The sequence below is a fragment of the Condylura cristata genome, unplaced genomic scaffold (assembly GCF_000260355.1).
Source record: "Condylura cristata isolate star-nosed mole 26May11 unplaced genomic scaffold, ConCri1.0 scaffold00010, whole genome shotgun sequence".
NCBI lineage: Eukaryota > Metazoa > Chordata > Mammalia > Eulipotyphla > Talpidae > Condylura > Condylura cristata.
Window position 1 is genome coordinate 50,569,662 of NW_004567111.1, and position 23,769 is coordinate 50,593,430.

At 45.1% G+C, this 23,769-nt stretch overlaps 1 protein-coding gene across 2 annotated transcripts; it reads left to right on the forward strand.

Moving 5' to 3' along the window:
* Positions 1-156: 156 nt before the first annotated feature.
* On the forward strand, positions 157-22,730 carry SLC25A15 (solute carrier family 25 (mitochondrial carrier; ornithine transporter) member 15). Of its 2 annotated transcripts, XM_012723121.1 has the most exons (8): positions 157-176; positions 2,599-2,722; positions 8,109-8,224; positions 8,324-8,367; positions 15,174-15,311; positions 17,313-17,482; positions 18,585-18,743; positions 20,640-22,730. In XM_012723121.1, the coding sequence occupies exons 2-8, from the start codon at positions 2,668-2,670 to the stop codon at positions 20,762-20,764; spliced, it is 807 nt and encodes a 268-aa protein (XP_012578575.1). In that variant the 5' UTR covers positions 157-176; positions 2,599-2,667; the 3' UTR covers positions 20,765-22,730. The 2 variants fall into 2 exon arrangements, with proteins under 2 accessions (XP_012578575.1, XP_004680286.1); XM_004680229.2 differs by having other exon boundaries at positions 8,109-8,367; positions 20,640-20,919.
* Positions 22,731-23,769: the final 1,039 nt, after the last annotated feature.

Genomic DNA, 23,769 nt, shown 5'->3' on the forward strand with positions numbered 1-23,769 from the left:
GGCGCCCCTGTCCCGGGCGCTGCCCGGGGACGCGCGGGACCCTCGGGCTCCGCGGCCTCCCTCCTGCAGCGGTCACCTGCTGAAAGCTTTTCCCCTCCGTTGCACCTTCGTGGAGTCAGCTGGCCTTCGGGTCCGCCTGGGGAGGGCGAGGCGCTGATGAATGGAGACTCTTGCAGGTGGCTGTGGCACGGTGGGCGAACGTTTAGCGCCGGGAACTGAAAGTTGGAGATCGTGGCTCTGAGCTGTGTCGGGTGCGCACTAGCATCCCGAGACCCTGGAGGTGGAGCGCCCAGACAGCTGCGGAGTGGCACGGGGGACTGGTTTGCACCCAGCGCCCTAAGTCCCCTCCCTTGTAACCTCCACCCTGCCAGCCTTAGCCTGCAGCTGAAATCTTTCCCTTCCTTCCTTTCGTGTTATTTTGGTAGAGAGCGCGACTTCTTAGGATTGTCCCTTAATAGAAAGATGGATCGTTGGGCGCTGTTTGTCTCTCTAGAAGTCTTAACTTGGTGTAGGGAAAGGGGTTAAGGGACAAGGAGGATTCCCGTTTTTCCCTATCCCAAGAGGTACAGAAGACTCACAAGTCAGTTTTAACTCCTGCTGATCATCTCCCTTCCTGCAAGTCATACATCCTCGCCAAGCCAATATTTAGTTGCCCACACCGGAGTTCATCTGTCCCCATCACGGTTTTCTATCTTAATGATGTATAAGTAGTTATTTGTAGGATATAATAATAGGTTTAAGCTTGGCTTACCTAAAGGGGTTAATTCACATGGATGACACGGTACTCTCTGCCCTGCCTGTCTTTTCTTCTAAGGAGGAAATTTCCACACCAAGAGAAACCAGAGCACAGAAAAGGTCACATTGAAAAGTGCCCTGTGTGACTCCTGTCCTTGTGTGTGTGTGTGTGCGCGCGCGTGCACGCGTGAGTTTTTCCTCTAAAATGCAAGCTTGGGTGTTTTTCTTCCCCAGCAGGTTGGCTGGAATACTCTGGAATTACTGGGAACACCTATCCCAAAGACAAGACGTGAATCCTTTCTCACTACTGACTGACCTTCTTTCCATCTGAGAAAGGAGATTGGATTACAACCCCAATGTCTTTCTCTCTGATAGCTGGTGGCTACCACCTTATCAACTTTAATAATTAATATACCTCTCCAGTCCTAGCACTAACCAAAAATCAGGGACTAACTTAGTATGCATCTGTTGTTGCTGGTCTAAAGAAATTTTTAAATCTTTTTGTAAAGAGTGGGAGATTCTTGGTATCTGATCATTGACAGAAGGCTTCCAGTGGTTAAAAATCTTCCTGGAGGCGAAAATAATTTTCTGCTGATATGTAGGGTGATATGTAGGCTCACCTCTGAGCCTGGGGGCCAATTCCCTCTCACCCCCAGCACCGAGAGGTGGCATGACTGGGATCACAGAGACCTTTAGAATGATGAAGGCTAAAAATTGGTCCTTGTTACAGACAAGTCACAAAGTTTGAAAACCATAAAGAATTGTTTGCTGAGTTGGTAATTTTAGTCTTCTCTGTTAGCGAGTCACCTTTTCGTTTTCTAATCAGCAATAGTTAATTTTTGTCTAAACAAAGAGAAGTAGACTAGTTTTCCCAAACTTATTAGGCTCCAGACCAAACATTGAATCAAGATATCAGAGAGAGAGAGGAAAAACAGAGAGAGGACTGGTCATTTGTGAATTGAAGAAGTTCCCCAGGGGATCCTTACCAAGCAGATTTGGGACTCAGTGCACAAGGTGTTACTGCTCAGAGTCTGGCTGCCTGGTGGTCTGGTTGTAGGCCTCTTCTGGGAGCAGGTCAAGAAAAGCAGTATCTCTAGTCCCACCTGAAGCCTTTCTATCAGAACCTGCATTTTAACAAGGTTCTCCGGTGACTCATGTGCACATTTGTAGAGGGACCATGGAGACAGGAACATTTGGAGCTGTGCTGTGTAGTTATTCTGAGACTGTTTCCCAGTTCATCATCACGTCATTTCATTGAGATCATCTGGAATTGCCTTTGTATTATAATACTCTTAGAATCCACCTTGTGCAGTAACCCCTAACCTTAGGAGCCTGAGGAGCCACCTTGGTGGCAGAGTGGCACTTAGATGCAGGCCTGGGTTCCCCCGCCAGAGCTCCTGATCTGCCTGTTCTTTTCTGGGCCTATTGTTTTGTGACCTCCTTTTAGGAACTTGGTGAAGGCTGCTCACTGAATTTAGAACTGAACTTACTAGACTGACAGTTCAGTGTAGACCTCTGAAAATTAGTTGGAAGTGGCTGGGGATGTTTGCAGTTGCCTCACTTATTTGGCATTCTTTCCTAAGATTTTCAAAAAGGTTGGCTGAGGTGCCTCCTCCCAACCCCCCTACCAGTGGCTGTAGCATTAATGTTGGAGGAAGCTTTTTGTGTTGCGAGCTCTTTCTGGGAGAGGTGGTAGGCAGGGATTACTCACTAAGCTGCATGGACACTGGGCCCTTCCTCTGGAGCAAAGTAGAACCTGTTTCTCACTCCCAGAAGTGTAGGTGCAATAACTAGGTTGCAGCCTAGAGAAAGGGAAGCTGCAGGAGCTCAGTTAATGGTCAACTCTTGCCTTCTTCCTTCCAGGGATATGAGGTGTTCATCTTAAGCACCAGAGCGTCACCTTCCAGAGCCCAGCAGAGGAGTGGGGGAAACATGAAGTCCAACCCTGCCATCCAAGCTGCCATCGACCTCACTGCAGGGGCTGCAGGTAACCCCCAAGAAAACCCAGCCCTCTCTTCCTCAGCTGCCTTCTGTAAGCAAGGTTAAGTGAAAAAGTGTGAAAAAATTACCTTTGACATCCCACAAGCCATTTGCTTTAACCTTGGAATGAATCCATTTCATCCAAGTGTAATGTGTTCTGAGCAGGGCAGAGTAGTTCCCATGATATTAAGATTTTAATGAGTTCAGATGCAAGGTGGAAATATTTGTAGCTGGAAATCTCAGCTTAGAGCTGCAATCACTTGTCCCTTGTCACATGGCAGAGATGTGCAAGTGATGTGGATGCCATTGCTTATAGTGCAGTGATACCGCGCTGTCTCTTCAGGGAGCTCCTAGTTACTGGGACAGAAAAAAAGAGGCATTCTTTGGAAATGCCTCTGGTAAAGTGACACACATTGGACTGTCTTCAATCCCTGCAGGGAAAGGAGAACTCTTAGGACTTGCCAGGAACTGTGGGCTGACCTGAGTCTAGGGGATCAGTCCTAGGGAAGATGAGACCCCACTGGGCACAAGTAGGTGCTCTTGGCAGTGCTTGTGACATACAGGCTGCTCTTAGCATTCCTGTCCTTGGCCTGAATGAGAAGTGCATGGTGGAAGTGCCTTGCTACCTGTGTTTAAGGGCTTGAGGAGTGCTGGAATGCTCATGTTTTCTAGAAGAAAATTCTGCTCTACCTTCCTGCATTGACTTTGAAACCCCTGCTCCCTGCAGGGGAGAGTCTGAAGGGTGAGCTCTCTGCCCTGTTACCCACTGAATCTGCTGGTCAACACATAAATGCAACCAGAGGGCTATCCTGCCCTTCTCTTAAGTGTGAAAAAGAAGTCGTAGACAGAGAACAAAGTATTTTCCCTAGAGCCAAAGGTCGGTGGGAAGCTAATGAGGGCTGCTAGCCTGCACTTTACAGCCCCGCCTGATAAGCCCTGAGGACCGGGCCCTGGCTCCCAGGTTAGAGACCACAAGGTGTGTCCTTCCCGGGAGCAGGGGACCCAGGGCCATGTGCTCCCTCCCCCCTGGCTCTTGCTTCCTGGGTGTCTTTGGGCAGCCCCTTGCCCTGCTGTGGAATCACGCTGGACCCCAGGCCTGCTGCTCTGTCCCCTGCCTTCCCACCCACACTCTGGAGACGCTGACATAGCAACAGTGGAGCCATTTGTGGGTTCTTGCTGCTGGACTCAGTGTTTGTGCCTGCAGGAGGGAGACCCTGAACATGAGAGGCCCTCGGCCTTCGGCCTTGTACATCCTTCTGTCTGTCTATCAAAGATGCAGGATCTATTGTGATGGAACTAAAATGCTCCTCTTTCCCTAGAAAGACACTTATGTGTGGGCAGGTATTTAGGCACCATATATATAATGTACAGTGAATTTTAAAGATACAAATTGCAATAATCTTGCTGGAAATCTGGTATGTGAGGCATTTCCTGGTGCTTTGTAATCACATTGATATGTGTTGGGCCCTTTTCATTTTCCTGGTAAGCAGTTGGCAGGTGTTTTTTCCTACGTGGGTAACACAGGGTCACCCTCACTGATGTAGTGCCACTGTGGGTTGTCTATCTCTGAGGACCACGGACCCCTTTGCAGGAGGGGTCTGAGCCTGTGCAGGGGCTTCCTAGGGGACTGGACAGAGGAGGTTCCTATTAGTGACCCAAGAACCCCCTTTACTGGGAGGCACATGGAACACAAACAAAGCTTTGGAGGGGCCTCAGCCTTCAAATGGTGGCACTAATAGAGCCTTTAGAGAGCATGGGGTCTGTTGCTCATTGTCTACACAAAAGAGAGAAGAGAGAGAGTGGAATTCTTTAAAATGTTCCATTATATTTATTCCAAGGAGGAGCACTGCATTAAGAAATGCAACACAATCCGTAATGGAACAGTATCAGTAAAATTTGAAAAGCCCATAATTGATCGTACTCATGGCTTAAAGTTATTGGCAGAAATTGATTGTCAACTTCCTCTTTTTTAAAAAAAAATTATAATAGTTTATTTTTACATATTTTTGCACATTTTCCCACCTCAGTAACAATCTCCTTGGGTTTCCCATCACCAAATCACCCGAGAGTGGACTTTTAAGTTGCACAGTTAGTTGGTGTAAAGACACGCTGGGCTACCTGGCACCTGTCTAGTTCGGTAGTTGTCTTGTTTTATTACCACAGAATCCCTAGAGGTGGGCTGGGGTGGGAGCGTTGACCTTTGCAGCTCTCTGCAAAGGGAAACGGTTACAGTAGATGATTGTTTTGCTGGAAGCAGAGGACCTCAACCCTGAGGGTGGTTACTGTGCAGTAGAGCAAGCCGTGGTCGGAGGAACGGGGATGTAGTGCATATGTGTTCTTCTGTATCTTCCTTTTCCTTTGAAATAGCCTCTCCAGCAGACAGCTTCAGAGGGCTCCTTTGCTCTCAGTGCTGAGAAGTGGTCACTGTCTCTCAGCACTGCTGCAGGGAGGTTCCAGGAATGGAGGGAGCCCCCGGCAGCAGGGTTGAAGGTGGACTTGAAGTGAGTTAGGTAATTGTGAATTACTGAAGTGATCCACATGATTCTCTTGATTCTCAAACGATCTCAAAAGTTCAATTGCATTTTAAGATGTAGTAACTCAGGGAGCCTCCCTGGTGATCAGGGGTTGAAGTCTCAGCTCTTTCAGGCTATCACCAGCCTCTGTAGGTGAGTTTAATCCCCTGCCAGGGAGCTGCTCCCCTGTCCCTTGATCTGCCGCTCTGCTCCCACTCTGGCTCTGGTGAATCCTCACACCCCGCACCCTTCTTTCTCCCTCCCCCACTCCCCACCTCTGCCCTACATCACAGTTCTTCAATGCATAAATAAATGAAAATAAATCTTAAAAATAAAAAGACGTAGTAACTCAACGATGAAGTACTCCTTAGTTTTACTGTTCTGTTGCAGTATACTTAGCTTAACTTGTTGGAAGTTTAGATCATTAAAATTTATTTTCTCACACGCCAGGATCCAAAACATACAGAAAACATCTTTTGATGATACTTGAAGATGGATGATGTGCCTCTTCCAGCTGTTAAGAGAAGTGACCGCCTCCAGGGGTCATGGAGGTTCTTACCTCTGTGGGTGGGCAGAGTGGACCCCACCCTTCGTTGAATGTCTGCTCTCTCACCCCTCCCTCGCCCTCCTCTCCCTCCTCCTCCCTGTAAGCGGTCCTTTGCCGCCTACACCATCCCTGCCTCTATAGGCTTCTTCAGTTCCTTGTCACTGGCTGTGTTAGGAACCAAAATCCGCAACACACTTGGCCAAGCGCGGGAGTGGGCTAGGTCTGAGTGCGCTCCTGGTGGCGGCGGGGAGCTTCTGGGGAAGGGTGCAGACGCTGCCCACTGTCTCTTCTCGAGACCTTTGAGCAGAGACTGAGCTGGAAGCGAGCAGAGAAGCATTTATCCTCAGCTCCCTGGCTCTGATGGGGTTTGAGGACCTGCTGGCTGTGAGGCTCAGTGGTGGATGTTGGTGTGTGTGAGAAATTACATGGGAAGTATGTTTACCTCCATGGACCAAAGGGGAGAGTGGTGGCTAGCACTTGAAAATGGGTTAGTTTCCTACCCACTCCCTGTTGGAAATGTAACGGTTACATATATGCTTATTGTAACCTATGAAGTCTGAACTGCTCAGGTGAGTGATTTCCTTAAACTTTGGAAGCAGTTGAAATAACAATGCTCAGAATTATTTGGCCTAACTGTATCGGCAGCAATTAGGTACCGCCTATAAAAATCTACCATCACCTCTTTTGGAGTGATTAATGATTTTAATAACTAGAATGTTACTTTATTTTAGCCCATCAGTACTACAGTACTAGAGAGAATGTAACATTTATTTATTTATTTACGAACTGGGGTACAGGCCAGAAGTGTGTGTGTGGGGGGGGGCGGTGAGAGGATTGACGAGAGACAGATTGGGCAACAGAACAAGCGGATTGACTGAAGTCCACTGCTAGGAGCAGTGGGCAAGACAGGAGAGGTCTGCTGTGCCATGTGGGTCACTTCCCTGGCCAGGGATCGAACTTGTGCTGTAGTGGCTGCAGAGAGTTTCATAATGCTGAGCTTTAACCCCAGTGACGGCCCAGAGAGTGTAACTCTTAATTATAGAAATATCTCATTAAACAACATTTCATTCATTCAGAATCAGATATCATTTGGCAAGCAAAGCAAAGATGTGTCAGGCCTTTCTAGGAGTCATGGGCAGTAAGTGATAGGTCCCCAGAGATTGTGCCTGTGGTTGCTTAAAAGAAGAGACCAATTTTTGGTAATGTTTCTTTATGTGCCCCTACCCATTGCTGAATGAATGTTTTTTTATAGCTACTTTCCACAACTTAGTTGGAGTAACTATATATATTGGAATATCATGTCAGTTTTGGAATTGCATTTAAGTATTTTATGTAAGCTTTCTTTTCAGTTTTGATGAGGCTTTAATAATCTCACTCAGTGTGAGTTTCTTGAATAAGCGAGGACAGAGGTCTCAGGCTTATGGGAAGCATTAACCAGAGGCAACTTCAGCCCAGGGCCTGGGACAGTGTAGGATGGTTCCAGCTCAGTCTTTTCTCTATATCTGGAATGTTTATTGAAGTAGTCTACTGTCATTTAAATTTTGCTGTATTTAATAATCCTACTATAGTATAAAAATATATAAATACAGGATTTATGCTAAGTGAAGGTAAGTTTCACTCTGTTCCCTACCTGAATGTAACTCATAAATTGATAGGGTCCAGATGAGAAGTTTTTCCATGGAGTCAGAAATGATCTCTTCAGGGACTAATTAGCCAGACTGTTTTCACTTTCTGTTGCCTATTGCTGTGTTATCTCCATGACTGTCCCAGCACCACTGGGCACTAGGCGCGGAGGGCTGAAGCACTCTCCTCCCTTTTGGGTGGCTTCTGTCCCACACAGTCACTGCTGTGACTAATCACTTATGTAGCAGGCGCTATGCTAAGCCTTTGTCCATTTTTGCTTAGTTCTCATGCTAACCCGCTGAGGTGGGTGTGGGTAAAGAACTGAGGTTCAGAAGTTATATCACTTCTCTGTGGTGTCTGTCACAGAAGTGCCAGGCTCCAGGCCGGGTTCCTCGCTCCAGGCTGGGGTTCCTTGGGCTCCATTGTTCATCCTCCACACACATTTGCCCCCTGTGGCTCTGATTGCTGAACACAGATCTGTCTCCCTTAGCAGGTGTGACATCTTCAGGAAGGACTGTTGCAGGGTGCATTGGGGGACCCTACAAGTTCTTCAAACTTGGCTGGAAGGCTTGGGGGGGATATGGTCAAAATGAACTGCAGCAGAGAGAGGCCTGGGGTGGGTGGCCCCTACCTCATGCTCATGGGTAACCACAGCTGCTCTCAGACACAGCTGCAGGCTGAGCTGGACCACAATTCCTTCCTGGTTGCAGGGGGCACAGCATGTGTGCTGACCGGGCAGCCCTTCGACACAATGAAGGTGAAGATGCAGACATTCCCGGATCTGTACCGTGGCCTCACCGACTGCTGCCTGAAGACCTACTCCCAGGTGGGCTTCCGAGGCTTCTACAAGGGCACCAGTCCAGCGCTGATCGCCAACATCGCCGAGAACTCTGTCCTCTTCATGTGCTATGGCTTCTGCCAGCAGGTGGTGCGCAAAGTGGTTGGATTGGACAAGCAGGCAAAACTTAGGTGAGAACACCACATTTCTGGCTTGCTCAAAAGCATATGATGTAGACAAGATTCTCTCTCTCTCTCTCTCTTTTGTTTTTTATAAAGATATATTTATGCATAAAGAACTGGGGTACAGGCCAGAGGTGTAGTGGTGGTGAGAGGATTCACTAGAGACAGACTGGAGAGCAGAACAGGCCAACTGATGAAGTACACTGCTGAGGGGAGCAGTGAGACAGGAGAGGTCTTGTCGTACACTCTTTGTCCCCATCACGGACTATTGGGAGGCAGAATAGGCAGGGTCTCAAGGTGGGAGCGGCGTCAGCGAGCAGAGATTCCTGGAAAAAGGGGAAAAAAGGGAAGCGGGCTCCAGGAAGACAAAAGAATTGGGTGCAAGTCTTCCTGCTCTGCCTTTAGCAGAGGTTTATTTTATACATTTCAAGCAGGCAGAGGGATGACATTAGCATATGAAATGGGCTGAGATCACAATCACCTTTTTTCTAAGAATAGTCTGGGGTCCTTTTGACCTTTAGTTGAGATTATAACATTTTTAAAATCAGTCTATCAAGGTTAAAACAGGTATAGAGATTCACAAAGTTTAAGACTAATATTACTATATTTACCACAGTGAAGATTAACAAAAATAAAGTCCCTTAAACCTTATCTACTACTTAATGGCTTTCATTCTCATTGAGACATCCTAGGGGGTAAAGTAAATTGGGGACAGGAAGAGGAAATTTCTTGTAAATCAAATTACAGTAAAGTTCTTTGAAAAACTTGTTAGAAAGTTTAAGTAAATTTCCTTGAAGTCTAGATGATAGAAAACCTGATTAGCGCTGAAGAGGTGAGCTGAAGAGGTGACTCGGGTGAATTTCCATATCTAAAGACAAGATAGCAGAAAGTTTGAGTGGTTCTTTAGAAACTGAATAGAATGTTATATGAGATAGTAGAGTGATGAGATTTGGGTTTTCCTCCATCCAGGCAGTAAAAGAGTAAGTTTCAGTATTGCCTCAATATTGACATTACAGTAACAGCCAATTGTTTTTATCAGTCAGCCAATTGTAAGGTCACTTTTGACTTCAAGAGGAATTTCTCACTTTGGTGCAGTGCTTGCTTGTCTGGGCCAGGTAGCGCCTTATGAGGCTGAGGCAATCCAAGTGTAAACTGAAGGTTGCTCAGAATATTTTGATATTATGATTATACAAAAAAGGGAGGTCATAACATAAGTTAGCATGGAAAGTCTGATTTTTCAGAGCACTTCTGTCTCTATCTGGAATATGTCAGTCGATAGAGGTTGCATAGCTTGTGTCAAAGTCTGCTGCGCCATATGGTCACCTCCAGGGCTGGGGATCGAACTCGTACTGAGGTGACTGCGGCCAGCTTGCAGTGCTGCGTGCTAACCCATAGTTCCACCAGGGAGAGCTAAGACAAGATTTTCATCATGCTTTATGAAACTTTAATGTTTTTATGACACTTTTAAAAATAACTCTCTAATTATGAAATTGTATGGAAAAGGAAAAATATTGTTCCTTCTTCATATAAAACATAGAAGATACACTGTTAGACCAAAGAACTGCCCTGGGTCCATTGTGGACAGCGGATCTGAGGCAATAGTATTCTTTTTTTTTCAGCATGTATACTATTTTATTTTTAAATTTTCTTACAGTTATGCATTTTTGTGCACTATTTGATTTCTCCTCTTGAGTATAGTCCCATTATTTTCCCACCCCTCTGGCACCTGTAGCTATCATCCTAGTCCCTTGTGCTCTTCCCTGCCCTGTTTGACCCCTTTCTCTTGCCCTCCCTTGCTGTATCCTTCAGCAGGGTTTGCCTGCAAATTTTACTTTTTCCTGATCCTTTGGTCAGTTTCCTTATATCCCCCCATCATTGAGACCATACAATATTTTTCCTTTTCCTTCTGGCTTATTTCACTGAGCATAGTTCCTTCCAGTTCCATCCATGTTGCTGCAAATGGCATTAGGTTTTCTTTTTTGACTGCTGATTAGTATTCCTTTGCATATATATGCCACATCTTTTTGTCCCCTCCTCTATTTGGGGGCATTTAGGTTGTTTCCATCTCTTAGTTATTGTAAATAGCACTGCAGAGGACATCAGTATTCTTCAGGAGAATGCTTTACAAATGCTAGAGATAGTGCTCCTTCCTTTATAGTGCTGGGCTAGAACCACAGTTTCCACTTGTGACCTAAACTTTGGGGTCTTTTTATGAGCAAGTACAGAGTATTGAAAGAGGTTGCATGACCCACATAGATTTAAGGAGAAGCTTGTGATTTGGGGAAGGATTAGAAGCTTCGGAGAAGATGCAGGTAAATCTACTATTGTTTTAGTCAAATTTGCCCCAACCCTTAGGCTCTGACATTCTCCGTCTTCCTTGGGCATTTTTACACAGAGACTAGAAGCAGTTAGGAAACTTTTGGCACGTTTAGCTATCCTTCCTTTGAACACTGATTTTTTTTTTTTATGTTTTATTTTGAAGTTGTTTCCTATTATACCTATTGAGGTAAAGTTAGTTTATATCATTTTATCTGCCAGTTATAGGTTCAAACCACTACAAATATATGTTTTCACACCACGCCCACCACCAAAGTTGATTTATAAGTCATTGATAATTAATATGTCGGCTGCACGGTAGCAAAGGGCAGCCCTACTGGTTGTTTTGGTAGAAATCTGAAAGCCTGTTGCAACTGGCTCCTAGCCTGGTGAGGAATTCTGGGGGGCCCCGGCAGGGAGGGCTCCTATTAGTGAGCTTGCTGTTAGGTTTCTTTTGTGCAGAAGTGTTCTCTGGAGGCGCCTAGAGTTCTAGTGACATGGCTTTTTATAGGAAGGAAATCTGTCTCAATGGATAGAACTTATTTTTTTTTTTTTTGATGTATTTATTTGTGCATACCCCTGAACTTGGGTACTGGCCAGAGGTGCAGGGGCGGTGAGAGGATCAACAGACAGAGTGGGGAGCAGAACAGACAGATCAACGAAGTACACTGCTGAGGGGAGCAGCAGGCAGGTGGGTCAGGAAAGGTCTGCCAAGCCATGCGGATCATGTTCCCGGGCTGGGGATAGAACTCTCACTGAAGCAGCTGCGGCCAGCTTGCAGTGCTGCTTCCTAACCAGTTGTGCCACCAGGGAAGTCCTGAGGGCTGCTTTTTCATCCTGTGCGACAGTGTTGCTTGTCACATTTTGCTACCCTAGAGTTACAAAGTTCTGACCTGTAGGCTGTGATTGTTAGTTCTTACCTAGTCCTGTGAGAGGCAAAGCAGCTGCTATGAGCTGTTTTTGATAGATGGGGTGGTGGGGTGCACATACCCACCACTGTGGGATCACCAGGTTGCTGACCCAGAGAACTGGTACTCAAACCAGTGACTCAGCCCCGCCCAGGAGCCTTTCCACAAGGTCACAGTCAGGGCTCTGGGTGTTCTGCAGGGGTCCTCTCTAGAGAAAAGAATAATAAGCCGAAACGGTGAGAGCAAAGAACTGCTTATGAGGACCTGTTGTGAATTTCGGCAATAATCCAATCAATATCTGTCTGTCCTGGCTTTGCACCCCGAGTAGTGTTCTCCTTTGACCTTTGGCTGGATAGGGCCTTGCACAGCAGGCGTGTTACGTACGCTTGTTGAAACGGTGACGGTTGGCCTGACAAAACCCCTTTCTCCACCTATTGCTGTTTCAGTTCCAGCTCCAAATGGCTATGTTACAGCACAGGCAAGAGCCTATGTACTTCATTTGGTCACTGGTAGATGAAAGGATTTATTAGAAAGCCAAAGTCCACCGCAGATCTGATTTGCCACATACCAACGTGCCAGGTCCTTGGTCAGGTGTCCGAGCCATTACTACACCTCAGATCGGGTCGACGTCTGTGTTTATTGATGCCACCTTTGTTCCAGCAAACCTGGCAAACTCTGGTTATTGACCCCAGTTGACTTGTCTGTCAGCAGATTACCAGAAAGTTCCCGAGGGAGTCCAAGTATAGATCTGTGAGCTGGCTGGGAGATGGCAGAAACCATTCTAGGCTTTGGCTTTGGCCAATGAGCTAAGTAGGTTCGGAGTGAGAAGTGTGGTGCAAGTACAGTTGTGATTCTGGTTGTCCTCTGATAATGAGTAGGTGTTTGATTCTCTAAGCTCACAGGGAAGTCCAGACTGCAAGCAGCGTCTTCCTCCCACTAGAAAACCTCACTGCAAATCTGTGTGCCATGAGAACTGCGTGTGAAAGAGTCCCCTTGGCCCTTGGCACCTGTCTTCCATCCGCCTCAGCCCAGGGGCCAGGCCCCCAGAGTGAAGCCACAACAGAAGCGTCCTTGATTTTATAACTGGTGTTTGACGTGGGTTTGTGTAACAGTTCATTTATTGTACCTTTAGTCCTAATGTCACCCTGAATATGGTTGCTCTATCAGGTTTTTCCCAGAGCACTCAGCAGGGGGTTCACCATCCAGGGGCTTTGGGACACCTTTGAACTGCTCTGGTTGTACAGTGACAGCAAGATTTAATGTGTGTCACAGAGCCAGTATGCTGCTGGGAGGTGTCCACCCTACAGCCAGTGGTGTTCCCATGGCAACTTACACTTCAGAAAGGATTTTTTCTTTTTTTAAAATAAAGGTTTATTTATTTATGCATACAGAGATGGGGTATAGGCCAGAGGTGCAGGGTGGGTGAGAAGCTTCACTAGAGACAGAGTGGGGAGCAGAACAGGCCAATTGATGAAGTACACTGGTGAGGGGAGCAGCGGGCAGGTTGGAAGAGGTCTGCTGTGCCACGTGGATCACCTCTGGGGTGGGTATTAAACTCATGCTGAAGTGGCTTAAACTTCTTAGTGCTGTGCTTTAACCCACTGCCAGCAGGGAGGGCCAGAAAGGATCTTTTCTTTTTTCTCACTTTGGGAAAAACCTTTCATAGTTTGCCAGTAGTGGTTTATTATGTCTACAAAAGTAATATGCAGAACAAGATACTAAAAATTCAAAAATCTAGGTTATATGCATAACTCTTCCTACCACTAGGAACATCCAGCTCTCAGAAAGGATCTTTTTTAACCCCTGATCTCCAAGATGTCTCTTGGCTTTGTTGCTCGGACTTTCCCCCACTTCTTGGACTCTTTCTGGCCTGCAGGTATATCTGCTGGTGACTGTGGTGCTTGGTGCTATGCCCATGGGGGAAGAGCTGACAGCTTCTGTTCTTGTGTCTGTGTGTACCCACTGCTCTGTTCAGATTTAGTCTGGTTTAGCCATTTGACCTAAGACCATTGTGCTTGCTGACACACGCCGGCTTCACCCTGTCCTGAAGCACCACCACAACCTCCTTGCACCCAAAAGGTCACTGAGGTCCAGGAATCATCAGTTGAACTGAGCTGGGAAGTCTTTGTGTTGAGTGACTTTCTGGTTAAAAGTTTATGCCGGGGGCCCTCCCTGGTGGTGCAGCGGGTTAAAGCACAGCACTAAGAAGCTAAAGCCACTTCCGCATGAGTTCGATTCCCGCCTGCCCTGGAGGTGACCACATGGCGCGGCAGACCTCTCCTGACCCGCCCGCTGCTCCCCTCAGCAGTGTACTTCATCGATCTGCCTGTTCTGCTCCCCACTCTGTCTCTGGTGAAGCCTCTCACCGCCCCTGAGCCTCTGGCCTGTACCCCAGTTCTATATGTACAAATAAATAAATCTTTAAAAAAAAAAAAAAAAAGTTTATGCCGGGTTTTCTCTGTGACAGTTGTTTTCCATGTCTGGTTGTTCAAGGTTGGTTTAGGACACACAAAGATAGCCTCAGAACCTAGTTTTATTTAAAGCTTACTTGCACATACAAGAAAATATTCATAGTTAGTGTTTGCAGGCAGAGTCATTGGCAAGTTCATTCTTCCATGTTTTTCTGGATCGGTGTGGTTTGCATATCACTCCGAGTCTAAGTTCAGGCTGCTATAATAATATATCATTGACTGGGTGACATAAACGACAGATACTTGTTTTCCACAGTCATGGCTAAGTCAGAGGTGCTAGTTGATTTGGTCTCGTGGGGACCCTCTTTCCGGTTTGCGGAGGTGCAACCTGCTTGTTCTCACCTGGTGGAGAGAGAAGGCTGGCTTTCTAGTTTCTCTCTCTTTTTTGAATTTTTGCATAGAAGAACTGGGGTGTAAGCCAGAGGTACGGGGGTGGGGGTGCGGGGAGGTGATTCACCAGAGACAGAGTGGATAACAGAAAAGGTAGAGCTACTGAAATACAATGCTGTGGGGAGCAGCAGGTGAGACAGAGGAGGTCTGCTATGTCATATGTGGGTCAACTCCCTGGCTGAGGATCCAATTCAGGCCTTAGGGGGGACAGCACTAATCCTTAACCCCTAGGCCACCAGGGAGGCCCTCTAGTTCCTTATCAGGGTGTTAACCCATCAAGAGGACTCTACATTCCTGACCTCAGCTAAGTTAATTACCTCCCAAAGTGTGCCTCCCTCAAATACCACCACATTAGGGGTTAAGGCTTCAACATGGAATTTGGGGATGGAGTGACACTCATTCAGCTTAAAGCACTGTAACTAACAAACATGGACGTGAGACTGGCAGACCTGGTATTGCCGGGTATTAAGTTCCAGGATTGCCACTCGGTGTCTGCGTGACTCAGGACACATTACATATCATCTCTAAGTGTCATGTCCCTCATATGGAAATTGGGGTATTACTCACAGGCTCACAGGGCCCAGTGAAAGTGGCACCAGTTCCTGCTGGGAAATCAGAAATCCTTCTCTGCTGTCCTCCTCACTCTCCCTGACCACCTGGGTTTTTTAGCTTGGTGGGTGCTGAATGAATAACTGGGTGGGTCATTGGTCTTCTGTGCTTGTCCTTCCAGTGACCTGCAGAACGCTGCCGCTGGGTCCTTCGCCTCTGCCTTTGCTGCGCTGGTGCTGTGCCCCACCGAGCTGGTCAAGTGCCGGCTGCAGACCATGTATGAGATGGAGGCCTCAGGAAAGATAGCCAAGAGCCACAAGTAAGCATCGCTCAGGCACACACTGTAGGTCTCTGTTGCCTTGAGATACTGAGGGATTTTAAAATTCTGTATTATACTGAAATCGGGAGCAGATAAACAGACTAGTTTCTAGAGTATCTTTCCCTCCCAGTAGAGTTAAGCTTTTGAATGAACTGTGATAGTCGGACTTACCACCCCACCTCACAGGACCCTGGAGGCAGATACAACATAACCCCAGGAGTGGGGGAGCCAGGAACTGAGACCCCTCTGACTTGCTGACTGTAGAAAGCGTCGCCTGCACTCCATGGGAAGGCGCACAGCAGAGCGCTTTGGAGCCCTGAGAGCTGAGTCTTCACAAGTGCCGGGTTGGATTCTGAGATGAATGTTTGGAGTTCGCTCCCAGCTTTCACAGGGCAGGGTGATTCCCCCCAAATCCTGTGATAACTTCCTTTACCCACATTTCTAATCCTCAGGTGTATTCACAAAGGGCTCAACTTCTGAAAACAATTATCAAAGATCTCATAAATATACCTAGTCTTCAGTGATCCACTCTCTTTTCAGTATATACCCTCTGAGGGTGTATATGTAATATATAACTTATTTCAGTTGAAATGTAATTTATTCTTATTAACCTTAAAAAACTTGCTTATTTGAATATCTGCTTAACTGATATTCTCATGGTGGGTGTTGCTGTGTATTAATCTGCTGGGAAAACCCAATGTATAAACTGACCATTTTCAGAGTTACCAGTGTTCTCCCAGTGAGGATGGGATTTGTAATACACTCTATTTTCTGCACCCTTGAGATATATTACAGTCAATTTAAATCTATTACATATAACGTAGAGGTCCAAAAGTTTAAGTCTTAAACTGTGTACACAGAAATCGTTAAGTGTTCAATTCTATAAATAGTCAAAAAATGAGTATCCTTTGTAACCTGTACCGAGATAAGAAATAGAGCATTAACAGAAAATTAATAAAAAATTGTCCTCATGTCCCTTGGAAGTAGTTTGAAATTTTTAAAGTATTTGTTAAGCTCCAAAGGATTTAGACAAGAGTAACTACTGGCTAACTATTTTGGGGCTAGCAGTGCCCACACCGGCAGTTTGGGCTTAGGTCTTGTATTTGCAGGGAGCTAATTGTGCTGGGCGGAATCACCTTATTTTGTTACCTTCACATTGTAGCGTGAGATCATGTGGCCAGGAGGACCTGGCCAGTGAGTAATGCTTGAGGGAGCCTTCTGAAACCTCAGAAGAAAGATCATTGCTAGGAGCAGATGAGTTTTTACCTTGGGACTTGAACCTTCATTGATTCCAGCCAGACCATCTGCACTCCGAGAACCGAGTGAGGCAAAAGGGCCGGTATTGAATCTGTGATGGTTGGCACTGTTCTTCTGAGGGATAAAGGCTGTCCTAGCTCACACCATCAAGTAGAGGATTCAGGCGGTTGCAGGGCACTCATCTGCTTAAAATAGGAATTCTTACTTACTCTGGAGAACTAAATTCTTGGTACTTCCTGCTGCACAAGGGCTCTAGCTCATTTTTAGAATTTCTTTTGTCTTGCCTTCAAGTAACATATAATCCCTGGTCCATTTCCCTCCATTAATGCAAAGCAAAGTAAACCCAAAAACATAGGAACAAATTCCCTCAAAGCACATCACAAAAAAAGCTGATGAGATAGAAATTAGGAGGTAAGGGGCTGAGCAGGACAGTACCGTCTTATCCTTACTGAGTTTAGTCAGCTCCTTACTGTAATTGTACTTTCACTTACTATGTAAAAATTGAGTATTAGCGTTTTAGAAAAGTATATTTGATAACATGAATTCTGTCCTTGTTATGAAATACTTATTGTGTTTTTAAAGATATTTCCTTCCCACATAAGACTTTTAATAGAATTCTGGTTCCTCTATTTACAGGATCGCTGTTTCCTTGCGTAATCAGGTCTGCTCATTGGGTATATCGTCGTCTCCTTTCTTCCCTGCTTGCTTTATGCAGTAACTGTCTCTCTCCCTGTCTCCACCCAGTACAGTTTGGTCTGTCGTGAGGAGTATCCTTAGCAAAGATGGCCCCTTGGGCTTCTACCACGGACTGTCAAGTACTTTACTTCGAGAAGTTCCAGGGTATTTCTTTTTCTTTGGTGGATATGAACTGAGCAGATCATTCTTTGCATCAGGGAGACCAAAAGATGAACTAGGTAAATGTGTCCCCATGGGCAGCCGGTGCTTTGGTGATGGCCCTTTCTTCTGGTTGCCGCGGACAGTGGTGCTGAGCGCCCCCTGGTGGGGATCCGCCCACAGGGTCTCTGCTAACTGGAATGCGGTTGAATTTCCTTGGGTCGGGTACTGAAGTACTGTATTTCGGGTTTCTTTCCTGAAATAACGTTTGTTAATTGGCTTTAGGTACATTTTAGAGAAGAAAAAAAAACATATAAATTTCTTTCCCTGTGGGAAATAATCTATAAGTCATTTTGTAATAAGCTTAAAATTTGGAAATAAATCTTGATGTTGTTTTGGGAGCTGTTTATCTATCTACCTATCTCTGTCTGTCTGTCTGTCTGTCTGTCTGTCTGTCTGTCTATCTATCTATCTATCTATCTGTCTATCTATCTATCTATCTATCTATCTATCTATCTATCTATCTATCTATCTATCTATCAATCTATGAGCAGTTTATCTATCTATCTATCTATTTGGGAGCAGTTTGTCTGTCTGTCTGTCTGTCTATCTTATCCTGTTTAGCTGCTTGACACAATCATATCAATGACTCATATGAGTGATTACTTAAAAAAAAAAAATCTCCCTTCAGTGTATTGGGTCTCTTTGGGGTTAGTCAAGTTTCCTAGCTTACCTGTTGTATTTAATAAAACAACTTTAAATTTGTCATGATAAAGCAACAGTCAGGGTTGTGGGGCATTGGAATGTTAATATTTTGGAATGAGAAAGGGGGGACAATGCAGCCTGTATTTTAGTGGCTCCTATTCTTAAGGGCACTGACATGTTGGAGGCCTGCGGTTCTGTGTCAGCCAGGCCTCTGGATGAGGCAGGAAGGCCAGGGTGCCTGCCACAGTGACCAGCTTAAACACAGGCCTTCACAGGGTTCCTGCTGTGATGAGGGGTTGACCCAGACTCTCAAATGGAACCTTATGCCCTTAGAGCTTTGATGGCTTCAGAGAACCGTCCTCCACAGCATTAGCATCTTTATTTGCACCTACCTGAGCTACTGCTATCCTGGCCTCGGGAAACATCTCACATCAGCCATTTTGAAACAAAACACTGTTCGCCACTTTTCTTCTCTAGGTCCTGTCCCTTTGATGTTAAGTGGTGGAGTCGGTGGAATCTGCCTCTGGCTTGCTGTATACCCAGTGGATTGTATCAAATCCAGAATTCAAGTTCTTTCCATGTCTGGAAAACAGGCGGGATTTATTGGAACCTTTATAAGTGTTTTGAGAAGTGAAGGTGAGTTGCAAAGCAGGAGGTGTGGAGAGTGTGATCGTTTCCTGGCTGGCCCGTCAGCTTGGTCAAATGCCCTCCTCCTGCCTCATGGCCTTTTTCTGGTACAGTCTATCAGCCCACACTGGTGGATTTCTGTTTCCCAACCTCTTGGATTACTTTTATTATTCTTAGAAATGGTTAAAGTTCTTATCCCAATGCTTGGGGCAGGGTTTTTAATTCTAAATAGTGGGAACTTTTAAGATAGGGATTTTACCTGAGCAAGTATGTTTTTATAATCACACCACTTGCTTTGTTAGAAAATAAAAACAGATTTAAAAGATAATTGTAAGGATGGACAGCATCCTAAATGCAAAGACTTCTGCAGTTAGAAGTGCCCAAAGCAGTTTCTGAAGATGATCTGCTATCAACTTTTAGAATTATGCAAGAGGATAAAGATCTATGTAGTGTTTATATAAAGCCAATTTTATACTACTAGTGGGCAAAGACCTGTCCTAGCACTATTACACATTCTAAAACCAGACATCAGAATTTCTCTGTCTTGATTTTAAAAGAAAGAGCATGCAGCAACAGTATATAAAAATTGTATCCTAAATAAAACATACACATATGTTACCCACAGTAATGCCCCTTTGAATTCACTTAGCATGTCATGCTTTTGCAAATTACTTATACCTCCCTTATCTCATTTGATTATCGTAACAATCCTGAGCAGTGTTTATATAGTAGATCTTCTTTAATGTCATTGATAAGTTCTTGGAAACTTCAATTTTAAGTGAAATAACTTAACAGAAACAATTTTACCATAGACTAATTGATATAAACAAGAGTTAAGCTCCTGTGCCATATATTGGGCTCCAAAAATATCACTAAACTTTTGAATAAAGACCCCAAACAAGGCCTCGCTGGTGCAGGGGTTAAGTCTCAGTGCTGTCAAGCTATTGCCAGCCATTGTAACCTGAACTCGATTCCCAGCCAGGGAGGTGACCCACATGGTGTGGCAGAGCTCTCCTGACCCACCCGCTGCTCCCCTTAGCAGTACATTTCAGTAGGTCTGCCCTTTCTGCTCCCCACTGTCTCTGGTGAATCCTCTCACCTGCCCCCACTTACCCCTGCATCTCTGGCCACCCCAGCTCTTGTATGCATAAATAAAGTAAATATTAAAAAGAAAAAAGACCCCAAATACTACTTCCAGTTTTAAACAGTATTTTGCATTTATTCTTTCATTACCCAAGCTACTTATTCCAGTTCAGACTTGTAGACTTGTGAGTGGTTGGAGTCCTGTAGCCCAGGACACAAAGCAGGAGCCTGTCCTGGACTGGACATCCTTCTACTGCATTGTGCATCACACACCCACTGTCCAGTCAGGGCCAGTAGGGACATGCCTGTGTCCTAATATGGACCATGTTGTGTGGGGCATGAACTGAAGTACCCAGAGAACATATGCCGAATGTGTTACAGACAGCAGCCTAAGCTAGGAATCAACTTTTTTCTTGTCAACATTACAATGAAATGACATTACTCAAGGATCTGCTCTCCTAGAAACAAGCTCTGACTTCCACGCTAGCACTCATCCCACTGACCTCATGCCCTTTGGGCCTTCTGCCTTCTGTCTACTTTGTGAGGTTGAGCTCTGTCCCATCCATTTACCAGAGTTGACCAAACACGGAATTGGTGTTTGTTGCCAATTTGTCCACCAGCTTTGCTGGGAGAGATGGTTCTTTCCTGGTTTCCATTGATCTTCTTAGTTTCATTAGTGTAGGGAAACCTGGAAGTCAGTCTTCCATGCCTTGTTGGTTTTCAATATATTGTCTGGACTTGTAAGTCTAAACACACCAGTTACACAGTTTGGGGAGTATCTCCCAGCAAGGAATAGCCTGTCACCACCATTTTGTCTTCCAGGAATAACAGCCTTATATTCTGGACTGAAACCTACTATGATTCGTGCATTCCCTGCCAATGGGGCACTGTTCTTGGCCTATGAATACAGCAGGAAGTTGATGATGAGCCAGTTCGAAGCGTACTGAAGCATCTGGCGAGCCTGGATCCCAACAGGCATCTGAGGACTACAATTCATGTCAGGGTCTCAAGGACTACAAGACCAATGTGGAATTTTTGATTTCATGGGAATTTTTGTTTTCCTTTCTCCTATCCTAAATCTTAAACTTTAAAGAAGGACCTCTATTTTACATACATAATTCGAGCCCATAATTGTACTGAAATACAAAAGCTGCTGCTCCTGTCCTGGATGTATTCAGGCAGGGCCACTGGCCTTGCGCTACCTAATCTAAAAGGCTAATTATAGTTCTGTCAGGGATTTTATATAAACCTGGATGTGTCCATGCAGTTTGCTTATGCAGAGTGAATCACAATCTGGTTTTATATTTAACCTCAAATTGTGCCAGAAAAACCCCAAGATAACCACATTCATAGTTTTAAATAATTGCTTCACCTGTTCTAGCTGTGGGTGTCTCTTAAAATCTACTTATTAAGCGCACTATACTAAGTGGTTAATATTTTTTAAAAGTTTTCTTGTGGTGCTTGGAAACTAAAATATCCATCTAGATTTTAAAGAGGCGAATATACTATATACTGATGTGGCTCCCATTTTCTTATGTACCAGAGTAGCCATACTGGATTTTCCCAAGATGTTCTAGTATGAAAATAGTTCCATTTGTTCAGTAGTGGATCCTGTCCCCCACTCCTGACACACAGGGGACGGCTTTGAGCACCAGGTCTTTGGAAGTGGCACAGCCTTCATCTGTGCCTTTTTTCTTCCAAGAGCTTCCCCTCTTCTGGGCTTTAGATTGAGGAAGGGACTGAGCGGAGAGGTCTGTGCTGTTTTGCTCGGTGAATACCCTGAGTGCCAAAGCCAGGAGAAACCCTTGTCCAGCTGGTGTGACAGTGCCCCTGCGCAAAGCAGGCCAGTCCCCTTCCCTAGGCAGGAATTGGTGCTTGCGCCTTGCAGAGAGTGATCTCAGGACTGACTATGCTGAAGTTTGTCTCAGGATCCATATTCCTTGCCATGCTTTTACAATGTGGGAGCTTTTTCATTTGATATTGGCAGTCAGCGAATTTTAGTGATGATTGTTATATGGGTGTGACTATATAACTAATTTTATAAACTGTGCCTAACAACAACACCGACTAAATTCATTGAGGCTCACAGTCTTGGAGATGTGGAGTTGTTCTTCAGCCATCTGGTATGAGAGGGTCCAGTATGTCACCCCTAAAGCCAGCCTCATCTTTCTGTGCTGCTCCAAACCAGCAAGGGCACGCTCAATTAAAAGTGTTCTTAAGCAGCCTGGAAGGCTGACGGCAGGCTGGCTAGCAACATTTAATAGTAGTCTGGGCAACACTGTTTGTCTCTGTCCGCAGGATGTAAACCCTGCATGAAATCCGTAGTCCCCCGAAGCTTCCTGTTCTCCATGAAGACTCAATGGTGACTGGTGTCATAGCCAGAAGCAGGACACTCAGGAGGATGGGATGCTGATGACGGGGCTGCTGCAGACCTTTCCGGAGGGTCGTGGCTCTCATGCAGACATGCTCCAGAGCAACAGCTGGTCTTCCATTTGTTTTTTTCTTAAAGGAAAACCATTTCACTACCTTACTTTTCTCTCCATACTTAAATGGCCAGTTGCTACTGAGTGGTGCTTCATCTGAACAGGCCTGGAAGGAAACGAAATGTGCAGTTGAACCGGCTTCCAGCAAGAAGTGACCTGCTTCATTGTCATGGTCCCCCGTGGCACGCCTGTGTGCTTGTCTAAGTTAGAGCTGCTGGCCGTAACCTTCTCATGTTATCCTTTAGAGATTTAAATATCTTCAGTAGAAACTGTCAGGCAAGTTGTGAGTGGGTGGGAGTCAGGGGTGGAAATCTAAGTCAGGAGACTTTCATTCTGTTGGCTTAATTCATGGTTCACTATTTAGGTACAATTTGTACCATTTGAGATATGTACTCTAGACAAAAATATAGTAACTTGAAATATTGCTTAAAGAAATTCTAGAGCTCTATCATTAAATTATTTACCTAATATTTGAGTATAAGAGTCATTTTACATACTTACATGCATGCTAAAAATGTTTTCAGTGTGGTTCTATTGCAAAGGGCATTGTTTTTGTTAGCAAGATTCCTGATACAAAACAGTTTCATTCTAAGTAAACTGTTTAAAACACACGTTTGTTCTATAAACTACTCCTATGAAACTTAGCCCACTAGGGTTACTCTCTCCCTCTGTGAGATGTGCTACGACTGATTTGGTAGGATGCCGTTCTGTTTTTTAAAATAGTTAATAACAGGTTTAAGTCTTGGATAATTTTACTTTAGGTTAGTAATTTAAGATAACCAGTATAAAAGTTTCTTGAGCTGTTCAAAGAATTATTCACATTGTGTTCTAGAAAAACTACAACCATGAGGCCTAAAAATTTCTCTTATATGAACAAAATAACAGTGGGTCCATTCAAAATGCCAGAAATTTTGATGCATTTTGGAAAATGCACCAGAAGAAGACAAACACAAATGTAATCTTATTTCAAAAAGCAAGATTCTTAAACATTGGGAGTTTCCTTCCATTCTTCTTGGCAATACTGAAAATTATCATACTGTTTATCCAGCCGACTGTTTTTCTCCCATTCACTCAAACCTGCCTCCTGTGGGTTATCACTGCCTGAATTTTAGTTTTTAAAGGTTTATTTATTTATGTACACAAGAACTGGGGTATAGTCCAGAGGTGTGTGTGTGTGTTGTGGGGGGGTGAGAGTGAGGTGATTCATCAGAGACAGAGGAGCATAACAGGCAGATGGACAAAGTAAACTGGTGAAGGGAGCAGCGGGTGAGACAGGAGTGGTCTGCCATGCCATATGGCAGGGATGGAACTTGTGCTGCATAATGTGCTGTAAACCACTGCCCCACCAGGGAAGGCCTGCTACATGAATTTAAAGGAAACATCACAACCTGTTTTGCCACCACACATTGTCTGTAAACAACACATTTTACAGGGAATAGTAGTCGTAACATGGATGGAAGTTGAGAGCC